Consider the following 22,299-nt stretch of genomic DNA (forward strand, 5'->3'; position numbering starts at 1 on the left):
AAATTGAAATTCACAATAGTGAGCCCAATAACTCCCACCAATCACCACATGACAAACTCTCCATTCATCAGACTGCACTAACTGAAAACCTGTTTTTCATAAAACCAACTGGAGTGTGAACTAGCCAAGCTTGTGTATACAAGCTCTCCTCATCACCAGCAATTCCTATACACTGCTCAAGTCCTCGGGTCTGTCTTCCAAGCTGCAGTCAAAGTTCTCCTTTACACGCATGCATACACACATACATACACACATACTCACACAAGGCTATAGTCTCTGTCTCTCCCTCAACCTCTCCCTTTATCTCTTTGTCCTAGTCTTCATTACCCCTTCATAAAAAGAACCCTGTCGCAAGCTCAGATCTGCACATTAACTGCTACCCATCATCCTATTATTTGCAGTTAAATGACTCTTCCTACAGGAAATTTTCTGGGTATCCATTAGGCCCAGCCAAGTCTTTTCCATTCTGTGGTATGAGAGTGCTTTATTCCATTCTTTCATGAGTGTAATCTATCTCTTTGTGGTTAGAAAAGTGGTTCTATGATCTCTATATTGTCTTTTCCCTAAAATATGTCAAACTTTTTCAGGGGAAAGATTATATCAGATTTTGCTTATCCTTGTTTCCTCAAGGTTTACCATCTGCTTAGCATATAATTGGCTCTAAAAAATATCTGTAAAATAATGGAGACAAGGGGAAGATAAGTTCATATGTCCTGCAGTCTTTGTCAAATCACTCTTCCTCTTCCATTAAAAGAATTCAGTCACCACCCAATAATCTCTGTCAAGTTATTACCAGAAGATGTAATCCTCATAGTCAGGTCTCCAATCTAATACTCTTAATAAAATATTTGACACATTCAAAATAAGAAAGTCCTTGAATATTATTTAATGCATAATTTCAGCTTTCAGGGGATCTATAATAAGCATTCTAAATAATTACCTATAATTTTTTCATACTTTTCCAACCTCAAGTCACAGAAACAAAAGAAATAAAGAGACCTCACAATAGGTCCCTTAACAAGCTGCTGGCAGAATTTTTCACAAATTATTTTAGAAAGTGTGCCTATTCTATTTTTTCAAAATCTTTAAAGGAAATTCTATAACTTCAATTAATGGCCCATTCAGGCAGCACTCATCACCCTTAAAAACATTCATTAGGCAACTATTTTGAATCATAATGAGTTACTCAAAGTCAGTCCACTAAAAACTTGAGGTGAGAAGCAAAAATGATAAAGGAACAAAATTAAAGCACAAGTAGACAAAAAGGAAATACATGATGAAAATCCACATACTTTTTTCCAGCAAACCAATTGTTAAGTGAGAAACTTATTCAAGATGCATTTCCTACATAGGATAACATGACAGATCTTTGGTCTGCCAGAGTGATGGCAATGTAAAGAAAAGTAAATGGCAAGACAAGCAAAACAATGAGACACAGAAACTTGACAACAGAGGGATCTGGTGTGGCAATCAAAAGGATGTAAGTGTCCAGGGGGAGATGCCAAGGGAGAACATGTATGGATACAGGGAGGGGTACACATGGAAGGAACATGCAATGAGAAACAATCTATAAAAATCATGAGATAAATAATCTGACTCCTATTCAGCCAAGTGACAAAAGGGGACAGTGCCTAATGGCCACAATGCCTGAGAAAGCAGCAGTCTGTTGCCAGGGGAAAACTCTAACAATAGAGCCTATAACTGTGCGAAACCCTCTATCCTTCTGAATATCATTTACTTTGCATATTTTAACTTTCAGGAATTCAACTAGGCCCAAACAGTGTCTCCCAAATCCAACTTATCTCCTGCTAATGTCAGCTCCATGCACTCCTCATCTTCAGAGACTTCTAAATCAGCTCTAGCCTGGACCACTGCAAGCCTCAGCATCCAGCAATACTATATACCAGAGTTAGGCGGGACTGTCAAACATGCCTCTGAACATTTGCCTCTGAAATGCCTTTAAGGATCTCTGCTCAATAACGCTCACAGTTCAGGGATCTCCAGGAGTCCTTAAGATCCTTTAAAGGAGCCTGGAGGTAAAAACTATTTTTATAATAATACTAGATACTGTGTCTACTTCACTCTTTCATGAGTGCACAGTAGGATTTTCCACAAACTACCATACTAATACTAGTGCTTTAGGCTGACTAGAGATGCAGACATGAGAAGCCACAATGATGAATGAATAAATGTCTTATTCAATAATGTAACAATCAATATAACTTCCCATGATGTCTTTAGGATTGCTGAACAGTCAAAATTCCCTTACCTATTCCTGAGGCTGGGGTGAAGGAACGAATCCTGTTAACAGCAGTATAGCCCAAGGATTGAAAATATCTGAAAGAAGACTGTCCTCTCTCCCAGATGAAAATATCAGTTGAATTTTGATCTCCTATAATAATGGAATAAAAGTTATATCTGAAGGCAAAAGTTATGGGGAAAATGACAGAATTACACAGTAGAACTATGATAAAATATTAAATTACAAAAAATTATACTATATCGTTAGCATTCTTTTTTTTAAACATGTACAACTTACTAAGAACACTTAAAAAGCTTTTTGCATTTACCACATGGGTGTGTACATCGTTAATAACTCATTGTCACATGATAAAGAATGAACAATGGTAAATATTCTAATTTTAAGAATGCTGATTTCACAAAGCATATTTATTTTCAAACAGCAATCTGAAACAGCCTTATAAAAGTTACTAAAAATACTATTACTACTATAAATGAATAATGATACCCCAGTGGATAATCATATAAAAAGTTACCTTTTTGGGCTCTGGGTATAAGGTCTTCATAGATATTTCCACTTTATCTACCCACCCCCAACTTTAATACAGCTTTAAAGTAGTAGTTCAGAACACTTAAAGGTTATAATAAATTATGTTCTATTTTGATATCCATTCGCGGTGACAGTTGATAGACAGCTATGAAGAAATATTCTACTTATATTACCTTAAAGTATTAACAATATTCTTACGTAGAATTTACTAAAATTATACAGCATTCATGTTGTATAAACTATTTACACATTACAAACACTAATTCTTCTCACCTAGAAAGATAGCTCTGGCAAAAATTAAGTAAATATCATCTCCTGAAGTAAAGGCCTCGACTTGGGTTGTCCCACTGGTTGGCACTTGTTGAAAACTGATAAACTCACTGCCAGACCATCTGAGTAACAGCGAGTTGGGCCCAGCATCCGCCTGGGAAATGGCGAGGAACACAGCCCCTGCTCTGCTGAACAAGGCCATGCTCAGCACGCCTCGCACAGGGAGCGTCTGATGCAGCACAAAGCTGCCTCCATTCCATCTGAAGACCTGCAAGACATGTTCAGATACAAAACCTTCATGATTTGGAAGTTACCACTTGTGAGAATTTAATCAAAGACATTTATTTTTCTTGACCCTTTTTTTAAAGAGAGTACTTTCACAAATGGAGAAACAACAAAACTGATGTTCTCACTGCCTTCTCTTTCGTGTATGTGTGCAAGAGAGAAAGAGGAAAAAAAACACAGTTAGAATGAGCAAATGAAGCTGCTTGAAAATAAATCAGTTCAAAGGATCTGGGAAGGGGACAGTGACAGAAAGTAATGGAGAAAACCAAAAGCAGGAAGAAATTCATTCAAATATGAAAAATATAGAACTGGATAAGAAATTTTCTATTGTTGTAACATTACTCACAAATCAAGCAAGCCTAAATCTTCAGTCCTGAAGGTGGCAATGCATACAAAGTTTCAGCATCAGAGTTCATGAATTTAAAATTAAAATTTACCTAGTTTCTTATACAATATGTTCAATCTTACAGGAACTATATTTATCCAGTCAACAACTGGTCAACTTAATATTCCACTAGAATATCTGGATAGAAAGGCTCCTCCTTCATTAATCTTAATTAGTAGGAGTGCAAATAAAAAATACATCAGTAATTAAATGAAATCATGATTTTTAAATTGAACAAGCACTGAGGATTAAGACCTCTGTGAGGACAGTGTGATAGAGAATTATGGGTATAAGAGAAAATCAAGTTAGAACAGAAGTGTCTATGGCAGAAAGTTTGTCAGCTGAAGACTAGTCTGACTGGAAGAATATTGACATCACTGGTAGAATGAAGAAAAGCAAGATTGAAGAGATAATATCATGAAGTTATCTTTCACTAGGGTGACTGTGTAATTTATTACAGGGGATCCTTTGCACACCAATAATTAAGTACTAGGACAGTATTAATAATTACACCTGGACAACAGTACTGAGCTGGGCAATTAAGGACATAAGGGTACCCTATGTCCTTAACATAGGTATACATCCATATTAAGTGATATAGAATTGAAACTTGTTGGATAGCTTTTAGTTTTTAAGTAAGGAGCAACATGAACCAACTAATATATTTAAAAGATTACTCAACTACCCAGAGAAGGGATTAAAGGTCAGAGAAGTGTACTCTAGTAATACAGGTGAGAAATGATAGCGACCTCAACTAGGCATGGAGAAAGATGGAAAAGAAATGTCTGTATTCAATATTATTAGAAGATAGAATCAAAAAACACCTATTAATTTTTATATGTGGGCCCTCCCTGGTGGTTCAATGGCTTAAATCACAGCACTATGAAGCTGCCCATAGCCACTGCAGCAGGAGTTCAATCCTCACCCCGGAGGTGACCCTCATAGTGTGGTGGACCTCTCCTGACCCGCCCTTTGCTCCCCTCAGCAGTGTACTTCAGCAATTTGCCTGTTCTGCTCCCAATTGTTTCTCTGGTGAATCCTCTCACTCCCCATCCTTGCACCTCTGGCCTATACCATAAATAAATATATGCATAAATAAATAAATTTTTAAAACATATTAGATGTGAGTAAATAAAAAGAAGTAGTCAAGAAGTACATATCCTGGTGTCCTGTCTGAGAAGCTGCATTGGCAATACCATTATTTCATGAGATTAAAGCAAGAACTGAAAAAAGTTTCCTCATGAAAATCAGGATTTCTGTACTTAAAATAGATTTCAGTGGTGATGCTAGATTTCAGTGGTGATGCCAAAAGGCAGTTAGAGATATAAACTGGAACAGAAAGAGAAGATAATGGATAAATTTGGAAGACGACCTATAGCTGACACTTCAAGTCAGAGTTTTGATAAAAGTACCCAAAGTAAGTGAAGAGAAAAGAAATCTCAAGTAAAACTAAATCTAATTATGAAGTTCAGGAAAAGGAAGAGGAGCTAGCAACTGAGACTGAGGAGAATAACAGATATAAGAAAAACCTGTGATCCATCTTGACTTAGAAGTCAATCAAATTTCTCCTAGAAATCAAGAAGTGATTTAAATTTGAGAATGAGGTGACTCACAAGCTGATGTCAATGGCTTTTGATGTTTCAGTTGTCTTCAGTGACCATGAGGAAATAAAGACAAAGCAAGAAGAGGTTCTTTTAAGATTTCTTACTATAGCAAGGAGAAAAATGAAACAGAGGAGGATGAGAGCTAGAAATTTTTTAAGCTCAAATAGCCCACATTTATGCTAATTGTAATATTATAGAAAGATCTTAGTGATGCAGGACACAGAATATCTACAGTTTATGAAGGCAAGAGAGTTAAGACATAGGAACCAGCTTTCACAGATGAAATGCTTCCTCCTTTTGTAACAGAAGGAAAAAGTAAAACTGGTTTCTGAATTTGGTCTTGGGAAAATAAGTAATATCCTTTTTGGTAGCTTTCATTGCAACAATTATTATTTGCAGTGAGTATTTGAGAAGCAGTCACAGAAGCCTGAAAAATAATTTTTAAAAATGTTAAATAAACATTACTGGGATTCTAAGATACAATTTACTGCAGAAATGGACTGATGTTGACTGGTAATAAATTTTCAGATATCCATTCCATATGATTTTCTCCATGTTTTCCAATGCAATATCTTCTAATTAAATGTTCATGTTTAATATCACATGTATACCAATTCTTTAAGACAATATTCACAATTCCACTGTTTAAAAATCAACTGTGACTAATCAAATTCTACATCATGCTGTACCACCATTAAATTAGGGTTTTCTTTCATACAAACTAAACCTAGAGACCACATCTTTGATGAGTTTCTATTCATAATATTAGAAAGAAAAATATATATTTAAAAGAATCAAACCTGAGTTAATTCAGAATCATCTCTTTGACTGGCAACAATTAAGTAACATTGACCATCTGAAGTAAAATATTTTACTTGCGAACTTTCTGAAATAATGATCGTTTGTACCTGTAAGGAAGGCAGAGCAATTGGGGGAAATTTATCCAAGAAAAACAAATTTATCCAAGAAAAGCTTTGATTACAGAAATAACATTCTTACAATAATAAAATATAAGCTAGTGTTTGAAGTTCAAAACTTGAAAACTCATTCTGATCCTTTGATAGGCATACGTAGGTTCTATTTACAGATAGACAAAAATATTCCTGGGTCAAGACATCTTACTAAAATGTGTATCAACTTGAAAAAGTCCTTTTGCACATTAACATAGAACACACATTATCTGCCATTGAAATTGATCTTACAAATCTATTTTTTAAAATAATCTATTAGTAAGTGAAGTTTCCTTTACCAGTAATAATTTGAGTCCAGAGGTGAATGTATATACACTGTTAACAGAAGATTTTTGTTTATTTCTTTCTTCATGAGTGATCACAAGATAGGGAGAAGGACCAATATTAAAGGCCTCACAAGTTTTAGGATTTTTTATATTTAAATCCTGAGTGAAAAGAAGATGAAGTTAACACATATTTGTACATATACACATTTCTTTATGTATTGTAGCATAAATGTTTACCTCAAGTGGAACAAAAATTCCTTGCCATCGGTAAATAGTAGAAGATACTTTTCGTAACATAACACCATATGTTGAATCTTCCAAAGTAAAGAAACACCAACCAGAAGCTGATGTATCCATAAAACTTTGAAATATGGAAAATACAACATCTATTCCCTCTGAAAAACATAAGCAAGATTAATCGATTTATAATCCCTTCTACACTTAAGCTTATTGTTTAAACAGTGAGACTACTGAGTTGGTTAGTAGAAATAAAGATCTATCCATGATGTGTGTAAGAGAAATAAGTGAGAATTTAAAAATCATAGCTAAACATAACAACTTAAAAATTGAGAAAAGTTATTAGTACTCCGCACTATTTCCAGCTTTCAAAAAAAAAATGTTATACATACTAAATGTACATTTTAATGGGAAAAATAATAAGTATGATTTCTTATCAACTTTCATAAAGCTATAAGTACAACTGAGAAATTTTAACAGGTTTCTCATATAGAAACATGTTAAATGTCAGTTTCAAATTTTGCACTATTAATTTGAAACTATAACCATCCAATTTCACTTTTTTTAAGATTTATTTATTTATTCATACAGAACTGGGGTACAGACCAGAAATGCGGAGGGTGAGGAGAGGTCTGAGGTGCCATGTGGATCTCCTCCAGGGCAGGCGGGGATGGAACTCATGAAAACGAGCCTTTTAGTGCTGTGCTTTAACCCACTGCACCACCAGGGAGGGTCCCAATTTCACTTCTTTTAAGAATGCAAAACGGGCGTCCCTGGTGGCAGAAGGATTAAAGTCAGCACTATCAAGCTATGAGAATCCATTACAGCATGAGTTTGATCCCCTGCCGGGAGGATAACCCACCAGGTGCTGCAGACCTCTCCCTTCTTTCCCACTGCGCCCCTGGGCAGTGTATTTCTGTAAATCTGCCTGTTTGCTCCCCACTGCCTCTGGTGAATCCTCTCACCCTTCAGATGGCCTCTTACCCAGCTCTTGCATGCATAAATAAAAATAAATCTTTACAAACATTCCAAAACAGACTCACATGTCTTAAAACACAGTGCTATAAGTAAACAAAGACAAAAACAAAGCTATCAAAGAAAATAAATTTTAAACTAAAGCTGATGGTGCAAAAATGAAGCAGGAAGAACAATGTCAAGTGACTCCAGTCTTGTAAATTACTGAGCATTTTTAAATTAATGGTTCAAGAAGACATAAAGTCAATGCCTACAGCAATATCCACTGTAATATGCATCTCTAGAAATGTGATTTTTAAATTCTTATCCTACCTCCTTTTAAAGGTATGCCAACCTTTTGTATTAAGGGTTCTGAATGTTTCTGACCATATAGGAAAATTCTTCCTTACTATAACTCAAGAAGATGTAGAAAAAGAATGGATGACGGCTGATGGAATAGCAGAACCTCCAGCACATGATTTCCCAAATAATGTTTCAAAAAAAGATGAACAGGCCCTCCCGATACACCTGCTCCCCTCAGCAGTGTACTTTGATGATTTGCCTATTCTGCTCCCCACTCTATCTCTGGTGAAGCCTCTCACTGCTCCTGCATTTCTGGCCTGTACCCCAGTTCTGTAGGCATAAATAAGTCTTTAAAAAAAAAGATAAAAAAACACCCATGTACAGGCCAAACAATGATGAGGAAACTCTGAATTAGAAACCATAATCTGTCTCATTTCTTTGTGGGGTCTTTTCCAACAGTGCTTCAACATGTTTAGTCTCCCAAAACTAAACAAACAAGAGCCCTAGGAATCTGACAATACAACAGCCATCTTCACCAGGCCCAACCTTTTAGTCAGGTGTCTTTTAAATTAGTTGCAGCTACTCCTTCACCTCTTTCAAAATGCCACTCAATGGCCATCCGTCTGTAAGATTAGCACTTGCTATTGTATGTATTCTACATTAGTAACTACAATGGGTACTTTTCAATGGGTTTTTAAAACATTCCTCTATTGCTCTGGCAATCTCGTATTCCCCTAGCTTTCTAACCAGGATTTTTAAGTTGATCACTGTATCATTTGTCATTCAATTAGAACTTTCTCAGACCTTAGTCTGTGTCCACTTTATCTGTAGTCTCTTTCCAGGTTTCAAAGTCAATTTCCAGCCTGATCATCAAAATCAATTTCCAAGACACCGAATTGCTGTTTGTATGATAAAGATTCTCAGTTTTATCTTCCTAAAATATGTTCCTTGACATCTAACATTTTATCACTCACCTTATTAAAATAACACTTGTCTTCTATCAGCCTTCCCTCTCTTGCAGCTCTTCCCTCTCTCCCTTACATTCAATTTTCCACCTCCTCCAATCTACCCCTATCTACTGTCTTTGTTTTCTCCCTTTGTTCTCTTCTTCTGTGCCTGCCAGTCTTTACATGGCACTGAGAATGATATCTTTACAGTGCAAATGCATCAAACCATCTCACAGACACACAGGATAACCGTCCCCTAAGCTTATGCAACCTAAAAACTTTCCATGAAACTAATAAAGACCATAAGATCTGTAACACATTCTCCAAGTTCTTTTTTCCAAATGTAATTTTTTATGAAAGTAATATTGGTTTGTTGTTGTTATGTAAACTCATTTCACATTGACATGGGTATATATTTTACACTATGTTCACCACCATAAGTCTGCTTTCCAATCAGCACCATACAGGTGAGCCCTTTTACCAAATATTCCCACCCTCTCTTCTCTCTTCACTTCTGGCACCACCATTTTATCCTCATAGTCTAAAAGTTTGAGTTTTGTTTTTCATTCATTTATTTTGTTCCTTTACCTAAAAAATGAGTGAAGTAAATCAGAGAAAGGAAAACACGGTTTCACTCATAAGTGATAAAGTTCAAGTTCTTGAACGATCTAGCCTTGACTAGCTCTCCTAATGCAATACTCCCCCCTTTATTTCTAAGTCCAACGTCCAACTTAGTTTTTTCACTTGTATATTTTTAATTGGCTCCAGACCTCTGCCTTAAGTTTCTTACTTCCTCCCCCTTGTTCGTTTAATCCAGCTCTGTGTAATCAACTTCATTCATCATTTGTTGTTAGTTAAAACTTTGCTATCCAGGGAAACGTTCCCTTAAGCTCTCACAACACTCAGATTTCCCATTTTAAGACATTTGCTACCACTTAAACTACATGTTAATTTTTCTTATTTCTGTTGCCCCTTAAATTCTAAGCTACATGAGTTCAGCATCATGCCTGACATATGAAAACCACTCAATAGTGGTGAATACAATAAAGGAACCAGAGGTCTGTCTTCCACTTTCAACAGAGCCATAGACTATGATTCATTGGGGGCAAATGTACATCTTATACATGCCACTTTTCTTGGTTATAGAATTTTGTTCTCATAAGAAACTAAACATACTCATGCCAAAGGCTGTTTCCGATATTGTCTCCCACTCCACACTCACAGCTAAATCAATGCCATTAATACGAGACACGTTTAAATATACAGTTCTGTTGGCTTCTTCGATGTGTATAGAGGTGGCTCTAAAAAATACAAATGGAGTGTGAAAAGCAGAAAAAAGCATAACTTTTATATATTAAAATATATATCATTACTAGCATTCATTTACTACTCTTAAGTTTCACAGAAAAACGAGATCACAAATCTTATGCAACAGAAAGTCTAGACTGAAGGTGAAAATTAAAAATGTGGAAGAGAGAACAGTGGGCTGTGGTAGAAGACTGTGGGCTTTGATGGTGGAAAACTAGGGGGATCACATCTGAGAGGAGAAATCCTCCATTGTGGAAAACAGACAAGCGATGTATAATTAAAGTTCGAAAATATTCACTTAGGAAATTTTTTGAAAAAGCACCAAAGTAGCACATTGATACTATGATCACAAGAAAATAGTGGGCATCAGTGACTTCAGTAACTTCAGCACATATTTTTTAAAAACAAAGCTTCATCTTTAAGTTTCTTCTCACATAAACTAAAACATTTCACAGAGAAAAAGGTGAGTCAGGAAATTCTCAGTATATTAATGAAACTACATCTACTAGAATATTTCTAAGATATAAAATAATGAAGATTAGATTCAACAGGGACTTAAAGCTATCATCATATTTATATATACTTTAAGAGTCATTTTATCTACTCACCTAGATAAAAATCCACGGTATATCTCACTTTTTATTTTTAAAAATGCTGCAGACCTTACCCTGAACATATAAACTCTGAGAAAATAAGAATTTTAGCTACTCTTTTTGGGGGGCATAATTAGGTTTTTGACGTTCCCCTTTACAGATGGCATATGGTCTCATCTCAGCAGCTACCTGCTGGAGTGCATATCAAAGATCCCCTTTAAGATAAGCACCGAGATCAATTTCCTTGTGATTTTCTTTATACGAAAAACATTTCCTGCTTAGCTTCAAAAATCATAACCTCCTTATGAAGAAACAATACCTGTTTGCAACTGCAGAGATACTGAATAGCCCCCGAGGGGCCTGGTTTTGCAAAATGGTTATCAGAGTCTGGACATGTATCCCCAGTCTAGCACCCCCAGTTGGATTAAACAAGGAACAAACAAAAAGCTCATCCATCTCTGGTTCTGTGTCCAATATGGCAGATATGTGCAAGGCCTGAAAACAAAATGAAAAGGTCAAGTTAACTAGAATAGAGTAGTTCTGAAAAACATGGACAGAGAAATTTGATAAAAAAATTTAACAGAATGTCTTAGAAAATATCACTTCTGTGTTACTTTAATACCAATCCCCATAATATAACTGCTTCAAGTTACTACTTTAAGGATTTTTCAATATGATATGTAGCATGCAATCATCTAAAATATGTGGCATTTAAAAATAACACTGAGATAAAAAAAATTTTTTTAACTCTTTATCCAGCCTTAGTTAAGCAGCTGCAGTATTAGTCTTATTCTGGTCTGTATAGTGTTATTAGTCTTAGACAGTTATAGACATACTGCACAAATTAGGAACAATTCATTTGTTTTTCAATAGAAAAAAAATGGATAAACAAATAGCCTTTATTCAGTGAGATGCTGCTCAGTAGTAAAAAGAACCAACTACTTAAGTGTACAACCATACAGTTCAATAATTATGGGCAAAAAGAAGTCAGACACATCAGACACAAAACTGCACGTACTGAATGATTCTATTTATGAAGCTCAAGAACCAGCAAAATGATTCTTCAATAATAAAAATCAGAATGTAGTTTCCTCTAGGGAGTAATGAGGAAAAATAAATAGTTCACTGTCTTAATCCATGGAGATGTTAATGTATATACAGAGATTTAAAGCAACTAAGATATGCATTTTAAGGTCTCTGTGTTTTAATATTAGATATTAAAATTAAATACATGGGTAAAGGCAGTTATTTTGGTAAAAGAAAAATTTATTTAATCTAATTTGCTCGGTTAATTTACCTAATGAATAGAAAGGTCTTTAAGCAAACTGAAAGCCTTTAGGAAATAAACCACAATGGAAATAATAAGAAATATATAAGAAAAGAAAACAAAAACCAAGTCCTTTTCAAAAAGCAAAAAGTATGTGAAGGTCAAAAAAAAACTCCTAAAGTACTTCAAACTTGAATTGTTAACTTTCAGTAACAAGAAAATTAGCATATGAAAATGGAGGTTTAGAGCATAAATTTCTATGAGTATAGCTAACATTTATAACTAATACCAAATCCAGCTTTTTACCCTGAATAAGCTTCCTATCCACATAGAATACCCTGCTTCTCAAATAAGTGTTCTGATGGAGCAAGCAGTTGTATTTCACAAAAATGTGGCAAAAGTAATCAATGATTGGCTAGGGTTAAATACTAGTTCACAACTTGGACATAAAAAATTAAATATGCCATTTAAAAATGTTTAAACTTCAAATAGCAACACAAATTTTCACTATCATTTACCTACTCCCTTCCCCAATTAACAGAACACATTTTTTCTACTTGGACTTTTAACCAAGTAAATTGCATAATAGTGATTTCACACAGTAATTTCACATCTTTTACCTATCAACTAAGTTGGGCATATTTTTTCTATCTAGAACCCAGGGTGCTCCTCCAAGAGGCGATTATTTTTAAATATTAAAGATAATCATTCAATGTCAGTAAAGGGTCCTACGGTACCTTAAATCGAACACCTTCTTCTAAAACAATATAGCCTTTGGAAGGAGTCAGATCCTTTGACTCCATCGAAGAATTTACTTCTGTCACAATGAACTGAACTGTCACAGTTCCAAACAGTCCTTGTGCAGGTTCCCGAACAATATACAGCACCGCTACACTCTCCTGCATGTGGACAGCTGTTGGTTCTCTTAGGAAAAAGTGTTCACTGTTGTTAAATGACAGTACTCCAGGGCCATCATCATTAGCAAGGATGGTAATCAAAGCTGTCGAAATAAATATTAGAACAATAAATGAAAATAAAATGTGCATGTATAAAGCTACTGGGGAGTATATGTGTGTGTGTGTGTGTGTGTGTGTGTGCGCGCGTGTGTGTACACACACACATTTATTTTGTACCAAGTTAACTCGATTACCTTAGAAAGAAAAGGACATTTTTTCAAAGCATACAGTAAAATTCCATAGTCACTTATGTTATAAAAATACCCAGTAAACTTTGAAATAAAAGGCAGCTTCCTCTGAAGCATTCACTTAGAAGTCAAAAGCAAATAAAACTTAATGGCAAAACACTAGAAGCAGTGCCACTAAAGGCAGAAACAGGACAATAAAGTCTGTCGTGACTGTTACTGTTCTACATTGTTCTGGAGCTACCAAGCCAGGTAGCAGATGTAACAGCAACAAAAAAGAATAGTCAGAACTGTTGCTCTTTCAAAGACAACATGATTGTCTTCTTAAAAAGCAAAAATAACAAACATTTGAATAATTGAGTGCAAACTATATGCAGTATAACCTTCAAAGCTCAATGGCTAATTTTTACTATCACCAATAACTGAGCAAAAAGTTTAAAATTGTTCAACCTATATTAACTAGCTTAATTTGCATAATAACTTTATGAAGTTGAGTCTTTATTCTCACTCTACAGAACCAATGACTGGAGAACAAACATATTTGATGAACTTCGCAAGGTGCAAAGTGGCAAGATGGGAGCAAAGCTAGGGAATCTGCTTCCAAGCATGGTGCTAAAAATGTTCTACCACTACATATTAGCATAGCTATTTTTAAAACATAACAGTAAGGGGATACCATTCATAATAGCAAAAATACTTGGAGGAATTAAAGTAAAAAATATAAAAGCCTATTTGAAGCATACTAAACTGCCCTGTGTGAGATGGCAGAAGCTGTCAGTGCCTCATCCCTACCCCCTGGCCCACTCCTGGTCACCTCCAGCAGCTCCTTTTGGCCTTCAGCTTCTCGTTCTACCTGAGGACAGCTTCAGCTCAATAGGAGTCAGGTCACAGCTAGTGGGAATTTAGACCCAAAGTGATTCTCAGACAATGAGGGATAGGAGTTGGTGGATGAGTGGCACAGTTACCTTCCTTCTCACTAGAACAGTCCAGACCTTTGTTCAGAAGAATGCTAGCAGCACAGGCCCAGGCGCCCCCGACACTGCTGTTCATTAGTAGCTCTTTCATCAGCTTTCCTCTCTTTCTCACTGCTTCATTTCTCACCATCCTACTTCCATCTAAGTCTTTGTGTTCCCTCAAAAGCAAACCCCGAGACAAACTAAAGTAGTGATATGAAAGATCTAAATTAATAGCAAGGCATATCATCTTTCTAAATGGAAAAAAGTTATAATCATGTTCAGGCCATCTAAATTAAAATTTGTATTTTGCCTCAATCAAAATAGTTTTCTTTGGAACTCCATTCACTGATTCCCAAGTCCACATGGAAGAGGCCACTTGAAAGAATAAATGAGATGATGTAGAGGGAAAAAATATTAAAAACTAACTCTTTAAAACTGAATTTAGAACTGAATATGGGGGGGGCTGCTGGGAAGAGACAAAGGAGAAAAGGAAGCACAGAGGGCTATGGTGGTGGATGAGGGGTGATTCAGTGGTAGTACCCTATGGTGGTGGAGGTGATGCCTGATGGGGAGAATCCCAATGTTATCACAACTGAAAGAATTTGAGCATTACTCAAAAAAAAAAAAAATTTGGCCTAAAAAGTAACAAAGTATAGTTTGAGGCAATGATAAAAGAATCTGTAATTAGCACAAGAATAGGCAAAGAGAACAAAAGAGAATCCAGAAAAGAACAGATAGCTGCACAGAAAAAAATTTGCACTGAAAAAAAAAAAACGCGTTGGCTTATGCATGTCCCATTTCTTATGGGATATTAGAGCATGATCATACAATCTAAGGTCACAAAATTGTCCGTATTTTATATTACACCAGTGGAAAAATTCATGACATAATAAATAATTAATTGCAAATCCAGTGAAATATTTAGCATGGGAAGAGCTACAGAAATAAAACTTAAAATCAGACCAGGAGTGCTATGGTAATAGTAGCAGAAGGAAGGAATCCTTTATTTCAAAACACAAGCAATAATGTAAACTATTACCTCAATGAACATTACCACAATAAAAAATAAAAGACACTAGAAATGAAAAAGGTAAGAAATACTAGAAAATGCTTGGTTTTAAAATGTTCTCATACAATAGGACACTAAAATAAGTGATAAAAGGCAGTAATAAAAGATGAAAGGCAAATTAGAAGACATTATCTACAATAGTTAGGAAGCAAAGATTGCCTTCAAAATATTTCTACAGACAAGTAAAAATCACAAACCAGAAACCATGCCCTTCCTGGTGGCGCAGCAGGTTAAAGCACAGCACTAAGAAGCTAAAGCCACTTCCGCATGAGTTTGATTCCTGCCTGCCCCGGAGGCAACCGCATGGCGGGGCAGACCTCTCCTGACCTACCGCTGCTCCCCTCAGCAGTGTACTTCAGCAATCTGTCTGTTCTGCTCCCCACTCTGTCTCTGGTGAATCCTCTCACCCTCCGCATCTCTGGCCTGTACCCCAGTTCTGTATGTACAAATAAATAAATCTTTAAAAAAAAAAATCACAAACCAGAGAAAAGCACATGCTATAAAGAACCTATCAGAGATAAAACAAGTATTCAATGTCAAACTCGCTACCTGTATAGAAAAGTATGTTCTATATAACCACTTATTTTTCACTCATTAGAACTTTTTTTTGAAAGTGTTAACAGCCAACAAAATTTCTTTTGTAAATGTGGAGAAACATACTTTATGAAGGCATGGAAACCATATTAAAGTTAATTAATCAAGCATGGTTTAAGAAATTACCCTCTGTAAAAGCAATTATTCTTCTGAGGAATTTATTAATATTTGAAAGTTGAAAATTACAAGTGTAAAGTAAACTTGACCGAGTCCAGTAACACATTCCTTCCATTTACTCATGTTGGTGGGCATGGAATCTTTGTAATTTCAACCAGAGTTAGATCAAGACAAGAGTAAATATACTCTCTTTCCCATTTCCCATCATGAAGAATGAAGAGGAATAGATGAGATCAACACTCTGTGACATGAAACACTGGCCTCAGGATGAAGCCAATACTCAAAAGAAGCAAGGAGGAGAGCCAAAACAGGATCTTTAGTCAGTCTGATTGGGTTTTCTATTATTAATTCACAGAAGATTCTTAATCAACATTACTGGCCTCAGGATAAAACCAATACTCAAAAAAAAAAAAAAAGGCAAGAAGAGACAAAACAGGATCTTTTAGTCAGTCTGATAGGGTTTTCTATTATTAATTCACAGAAGATTCTTAACATACAATGTATATCCCCAGAGTCCTTCATGTACAACCCACTACACTCTACAGTGAAATGATTTCATCTCAGACATAACAGAACTTGAAACAGTGATTACAGTCTCAAGATAAAAGATTCTGAGGTCTATGGAATATGGCAATAAAAGCAAAAATAAGCTTAGATTACTGTAAGTTCTTATACATTTTCACTACCCATCATGTATTTGATTGTTTATTTTTTATTGTGGTAACATTGGATTAAAGCAATGCATATGATTTAGGGGAACAGGTTTATACCTCTTCAGTTGCATGTAACCACACCACAGCCACCACCCAGGTGCCTTGGAATTCCTCCACCTTTTGCTCTCCACCCCTATTCATCTCCTTTCAGCGCCTCAGTTCTACCGTCTGATAGCTAGCATTTGTAGGTATGCTAAATATCAATCATTTTTTTCAGTAATTCACATATAGGTGAAATTATTCTTTGTATAAGTTAAAAGGAGAAAAACAAATTAGCTTTTTCAGCATAAAGGCCAATGACTTAGGAAACTAAGATTAATTAAAAGATTCCCCAAAGAACAGTCAGCCAATTGCTAAAAGGGAGATTAAAGAGTCTGTCAATACCTATTATTCTAAACCCATTCATTTATCTATTACAAGGAACTGAATATAGTGACTTTTTTTTTTTTAAAGATTTATTTTATTTGTACATACAGAACTGGGGTACAGGTCAGAGGCTCAGGGGCAGTGAGAGGCTTCACCAGGGACAGAGTGGGGAGCAGAACAGGCAGATCAACGAAGTACACTGCTGAGGGCAGCAGCGGGCGGGTCAGGAGAGGTCTGCCTCGCCATGTGGTCACCTCCGGGGCAGGCGGGAATCGAACTCATGTGAAGTGGCTTTAGCTTCTCAGTGCAGTGCTTTAACCTGCTGCGCCACCAGGGAGGGCCCGAATATAGTGACTTTTTATGAGTGCTCCAGTCTTAAAGTTGTGGTGCCCATAAAGCATCGTCACTGTGTTTTTACCTTTTCTAAGTTGTCAGCATGATGCAGAACAGGAGAACTAGGGTGACTATTAGTAGCAATGACTTACTGTTCCAAGCAAAACATTTAACTCTATGACCTGTCCATGGTATCTACACACTTAAAGTCTTTAAGGAAACATTATAGCAACTAAATGAAGCTAAAACACCATCTTTCATTCCTTCTATTGCTAAGCAGTAAACTGGAGAATTCAATCCCAAAGGAAAGAATTTACAAACTAAATAAACCCTAAAATAACTATGGGTGTTATTTTCTATTATCTTTGATACCAACCTAATAGTGTTTTTTCACACACATTTACACATGCACAGAGGCTAGAAGCATTGTTAAACTAACACAACACTTCAAAATGCTTAACTTAATATATGATTCATTCCATGCATAGAAAACTCTGCAATCCCCCTTTATCTGCCTACATATTCAGGATGAAGGAGCTGGAGTTATTTATAAGAAATTTTCAGATACCTAGTGTACTTTTGCCCAGCTCGAGTCCTGGAGAAGGATTTGTTAAAATCAGTTGAAATTTTTCATCTCCCTCTGGAATATCATCATCAAGAATCATGATGTCAACATTTTTGTGCCTTTCTCCATCAGCAAAATGAAGAATCTGACCAAAACAGCAGAAGTAGAGAATATTACATTTATACATACTATGGATTTTTAAAGGATATAGGAAAAGAAACATAGTTTTTACACATATGAATAAACTTCCACAGGGATTTTTCCTTTATCTTTCTTGTATCATGTCTGTCTGTTTAAAATGACAACTAGGTTGAAATAAGTTATGCAGGAAGAAAAGGTTTGGTTAAGGATTAAAAACCATGAAAAGACAAAAGCAAAAAGTGTTTTAAAATACTACAGGTAATTCAATGAATTAAAACAAAGAAATAAAATAAGTTAGCATTTTCAAGCATTAGAAATGTTAGGGTGGCTTTCTGATATAAATTCTTTGATACAATTGCACTCTCCCATATTACAGTGAAAAGATAAGTAACACATTGAATATCACATATTCCTATAAAATAATGAATGAAAAAAATACAGCATATTCCCTAGAATACAAAAAAAATAATTTATATTTTTTAACTGAAAGAATTATTCTACCACTTGAAATTCTTCTGGTCTAGATTAATGAATTATTTTAAGGTGAATTTATTATTAAAGCACTATAAAGCATTATAGCACCTAAAGCACTATAGCTTTGAAGTAATAATAATCTTTTAATAATCTGTAAAAGTGATATTTGGTAGATCTTGAGCCCCACCATCGGGGTGAAGATGTAATCCAGCCCCAGTTGAGCTTCCAAATTCTGGGCATAGACAAACAAGGATACATGGCCAAGAGCCCCTTTGCCCCTGTGGGCTACCAATGTCAGGGTTCCTTGGGTTTCATTTACTTCGGACCTATAATAAAACAGAGCACATTCAAGTTTTCCTCATGGATGTTTACTTGGTGGAAAATAATCTGAAGCTCAGAAAAGGGCTTGCTCACAACATCAGGCTTACCTGCTGTCCTGCCATTCAATTATGCCCCTTGCACCATCGTTGGCATCAATGACAATTTGTGCAGCCAAGCCCTCGGAATCTGAAACAGCGCAGAAAAATATTTTTAAATAAATGCAATGTAATTCTTAACAGAGGGATGGTCACTATCACTCAAAAGTTGCTTATGAAAATATAGACCAATGTTTGTAACATCTGAATAAGGAAACTTCTTGCTAGCAAGAACAAGACTGACAGAAATTTAATCAGCTGAGGACAGTATGAAATAAGCATCTGGAGATTGTGGTTTTGTTTTCATTATTTTAATCTATTTCAAGAGGAAAAGAAAAGAGGAGGCAGTCAAACAGAGGGAGAGGAAGAGAGAGGAATGAATGAGAGAAAAGCAGAAGGGCCACAGAGAAAAATACATTTGTGAAAAAGAAAGAGGAAAACAACAAAGAAGGAATGGTTGAGAAAGAATAGGGAGAGGTTTAGTAGAATATACACAGGTCACTAAATGTTTCTTATCTCTTATTATTTTGTGTTTGGGCCATCAAGTCCAATATGTTGTCTGGAAATATTAACTAAACCTGTTACTTGTTTTGGATTGTTTTCAATAGTTTGTCCTTTACCTTTTAAATTTCAAGGGTACTACCTTAGGGTAGTTAGCACACCTGGCCTGTTTATGTGGGAGAGCAGGGAGGAGAGCACAGTTCGAGTGAAGAGCACATTTCAAGGACAATACAAATCAGGATCTGTGCCCATCAGACCAGACAATACAGAGCAAGACGTCTCATTCCACCAATTTCAACTTGCAGGAGTTGGGGCCGTGACTTAGCTTCAGTCTGAGCTCCCACATTGCGAAATGGAAGATGTAGGGGTGGTCAGTACTAGCATACAAAGTACTGGAAATAGGGGTTTCAGAAAACTGAGCAAAAGCTAAACCATTCTCATGGCCTCTTATACTGGAATGAAAGCTATGAAATATTTCCTCAATTTTCCTACTTTGAACAATAGTCAGCTCATGATAATTACTTGCGATAAACAGACTAAGTCATTGGAATTATTTTGCAAAAGAATTGAAACCTTTTAAAACAATACATTAAAGATGGGGTATTCTCTTTGGACAGTTTCAACACAATTATACTGAGTTTCAAAATGAGGGACTCTTATTCCTCAGGCCACAAGCTTGCCTTTTAACCCAGACTAATTTCTTCTCTGCCCAAAGTCACCTATAACCAGTGGGGAGGAGCAGATCACCCCACTGCTGATCACCACCCCCTAAGGAGTTGTGACATCCACAGGTTTCAAAATTTCTCAGCTAAATGTCTAAACTGAAAACAGCTGTCTTTTAAAAAGAATAAATCTTGAAATTAATCTACATTAATTTGTACTGAGGTATTAATCTACATTAATTTGTACTGAGGTTCCAGTTTTACCTTTCAGTCTGTAATGAATTAACTGAGTGTTTTCTAAAGCATGAAAAGAAATGAAAGCTCAGAAAAGAAGAAAATAACACAAATAAGCAATAGTTAACCTAAGATAATATAAAAATCATCTGATACCTTTGGAGAGCTAATAACAATAGCTAATTAAATTTTAAAGAGAAAAATGCCTTCCTAAGAATTCTATTTTGGGACTACAAATTTAATTATAAATAGTTGTAACACTTATAAAGTATCACACAGTAATTTCTATTTTTTTTTAAATTACCCTATGAACAACTAATATATGATAATGTCTAGATTGACATATTTTTAAAAGCCCACTCTATTTTCACATACAACTGAAATCAACAAACATCACAATGACTTCTGATTAAAAATGAAGTGCCTTTACTTTGTTTAAAGTGAAAAGGAAAAAAAAGCCATCATACCTAGTCTAGGAGGAAATGAAGTTAGAGGAGCCATGATAAGTTCAACGTAAGTTAAATTCACAAAGAAATATTCTTCTAGTTCTGGTATATCATCCTGCAAAAATTGCATTCATTTAGATCTCTACAATTATCATATTAAAGTAATCACCTCTCACAAGTTTTTTTAATTATCTTATTAATAGAGATGTTTACATAAGTGTAAAGAATGCAAAATATGAAAAAGTAGAAGAGATTTAAATTTTAAAAAACTTAACAGTATTAACCTCACCCCTGGTAGGGGCATGAATTATTAAGTTCAACCCTATGGCATCACTAATATTACATCATTTTTTTACCGATACCAATAAGTAAACCAACTCTAGAACCATACAAACCTAACATTTTGCTCACAGATTTAATGTTACTTTAATAGCATTCAGAATAAGGGATAAAATTATACCAGAAAAACAACATAGGCTTCATGGTCAAGGAAACTTAACAAATTCCATAGTTTTAGGTGAGTTATTTAACGATGTACCTGTACTACCTTTAATAGGGGAATTTACTACTTTGGGGATTGTAATAATGATTAAAAGTAATGTGTGTAGTACGTGGCCTTCCAAGAGTGTTTAAATAGGGATAGCTATTCTTGATGGCTAACTTTAATGGTTTATTATTATTCACTAGTCCACATCAAAGGCAGGTGCTCAGAACTTGGAGACTAGCCAAACCCAGGCCAGGAGTGACCTACCAGTCAGCAATGTTTACTTAGAAATTGAGTTGTGGGCCCTCCCTAGTGGCGCAGCGGGTTAAAGCACAGCACTAAGAAGCTAAAGCCACTTCTGCATGAGTTTGATTCCCGCCTTCCCCGGAGGTGACCACATGGCGTGGCAGACCTCTGCTGACCCGCCCGCTGCTCCCTTCAGCAGTGTACTTCGTCGATCTGCCTGTTCTGCTCCCCACACTCTGTTTCTGGTGAAGCCTCTCACCGCCCCTGAGCCTCTGGCCTGTACCCCAGTTCTGTATGCAAAAATAAATAAATCTTTAAAAAAAAAAAGAAAGAAAGAAATTGAGTCGTACATATAGTATCAGTATAGTATCAGTGCATAAACAGCAACACAAACTCTGTCTTCATTTTATTTGATGGAGATACATTTCCGTATGCAAAAAGAAAAGGAAAATCAGTCGAAGTTTTATCTTAAATATACAGACCAAATTGAGCTACAGAACCAATGGTCTAACAGGAGCTCTTCACCAGCCGCCCTAACTGTCCCACTCCCATGCAACTGCTCTGCCCTGCCCTGGCCTGGCTGACTTTTATACCCAGGTCTGCAGTACCATAATGTCATGAAACTCAGGGAAAGGGATGTAATGAGCTCAGGAGGAAAAG

The 22,299-nt window shown here is 35.8% G+C and overlaps 1 protein-coding gene across 1 annotated transcript in view; it reads right to left on the minus strand.

Moving 5' to 3' along the window:
* Positions 1-22,299, minus strand: part of ADGRV1 (adhesion G protein-coupled receptor V1) — a 402,490-nt gene that overhangs the window by 301,482 nt on the left and 78,709 nt on the right. Inside the window, exons 37-48 of the mRNA XM_004678139.1 lie at positions 20,931-21,024; positions 19,079-19,157; positions 18,838-18,976; positions 18,039-18,180; positions 12,919-13,181; positions 11,234-11,409; positions 10,190-10,314; positions 6,810-6,967; positions 6,585-6,731; positions 6,136-6,243; positions 3,065-3,329; positions 2,270-2,392 (exon numbers count right to left, since the gene is read on the minus strand). Coding sequence (XP_004678196.1) covers positions 2,270-2,392; positions 3,065-3,329; positions 6,136-6,243; positions 6,585-6,731; positions 6,810-6,967; positions 10,190-10,314; positions 11,234-11,409; positions 12,919-13,181; positions 18,039-18,180; positions 18,838-18,976; positions 19,079-19,157; positions 20,931-21,024 — 1,819 coding nt within the window. The remainder of the gene's footprint in view (positions 1-2,269; positions 2,393-3,064; positions 3,330-6,135; positions 6,244-6,584; positions 6,732-6,809; positions 6,968-10,189; positions 10,315-11,233; positions 11,410-12,918; positions 13,182-18,038; positions 18,181-18,837; positions 18,977-19,078; positions 19,158-20,930; positions 21,025-22,299) is intronic.

This window comes from Condylura cristata, unplaced genomic scaffold (genome assembly GCF_000260355.1).
Source record: "Condylura cristata isolate star-nosed mole 26May11 unplaced genomic scaffold, ConCri1.0 scaffold00007, whole genome shotgun sequence".
NCBI classification, from domain to species: Eukaryota; Metazoa; Chordata; class Mammalia; order Eulipotyphla; family Talpidae; genus Condylura; species Condylura cristata.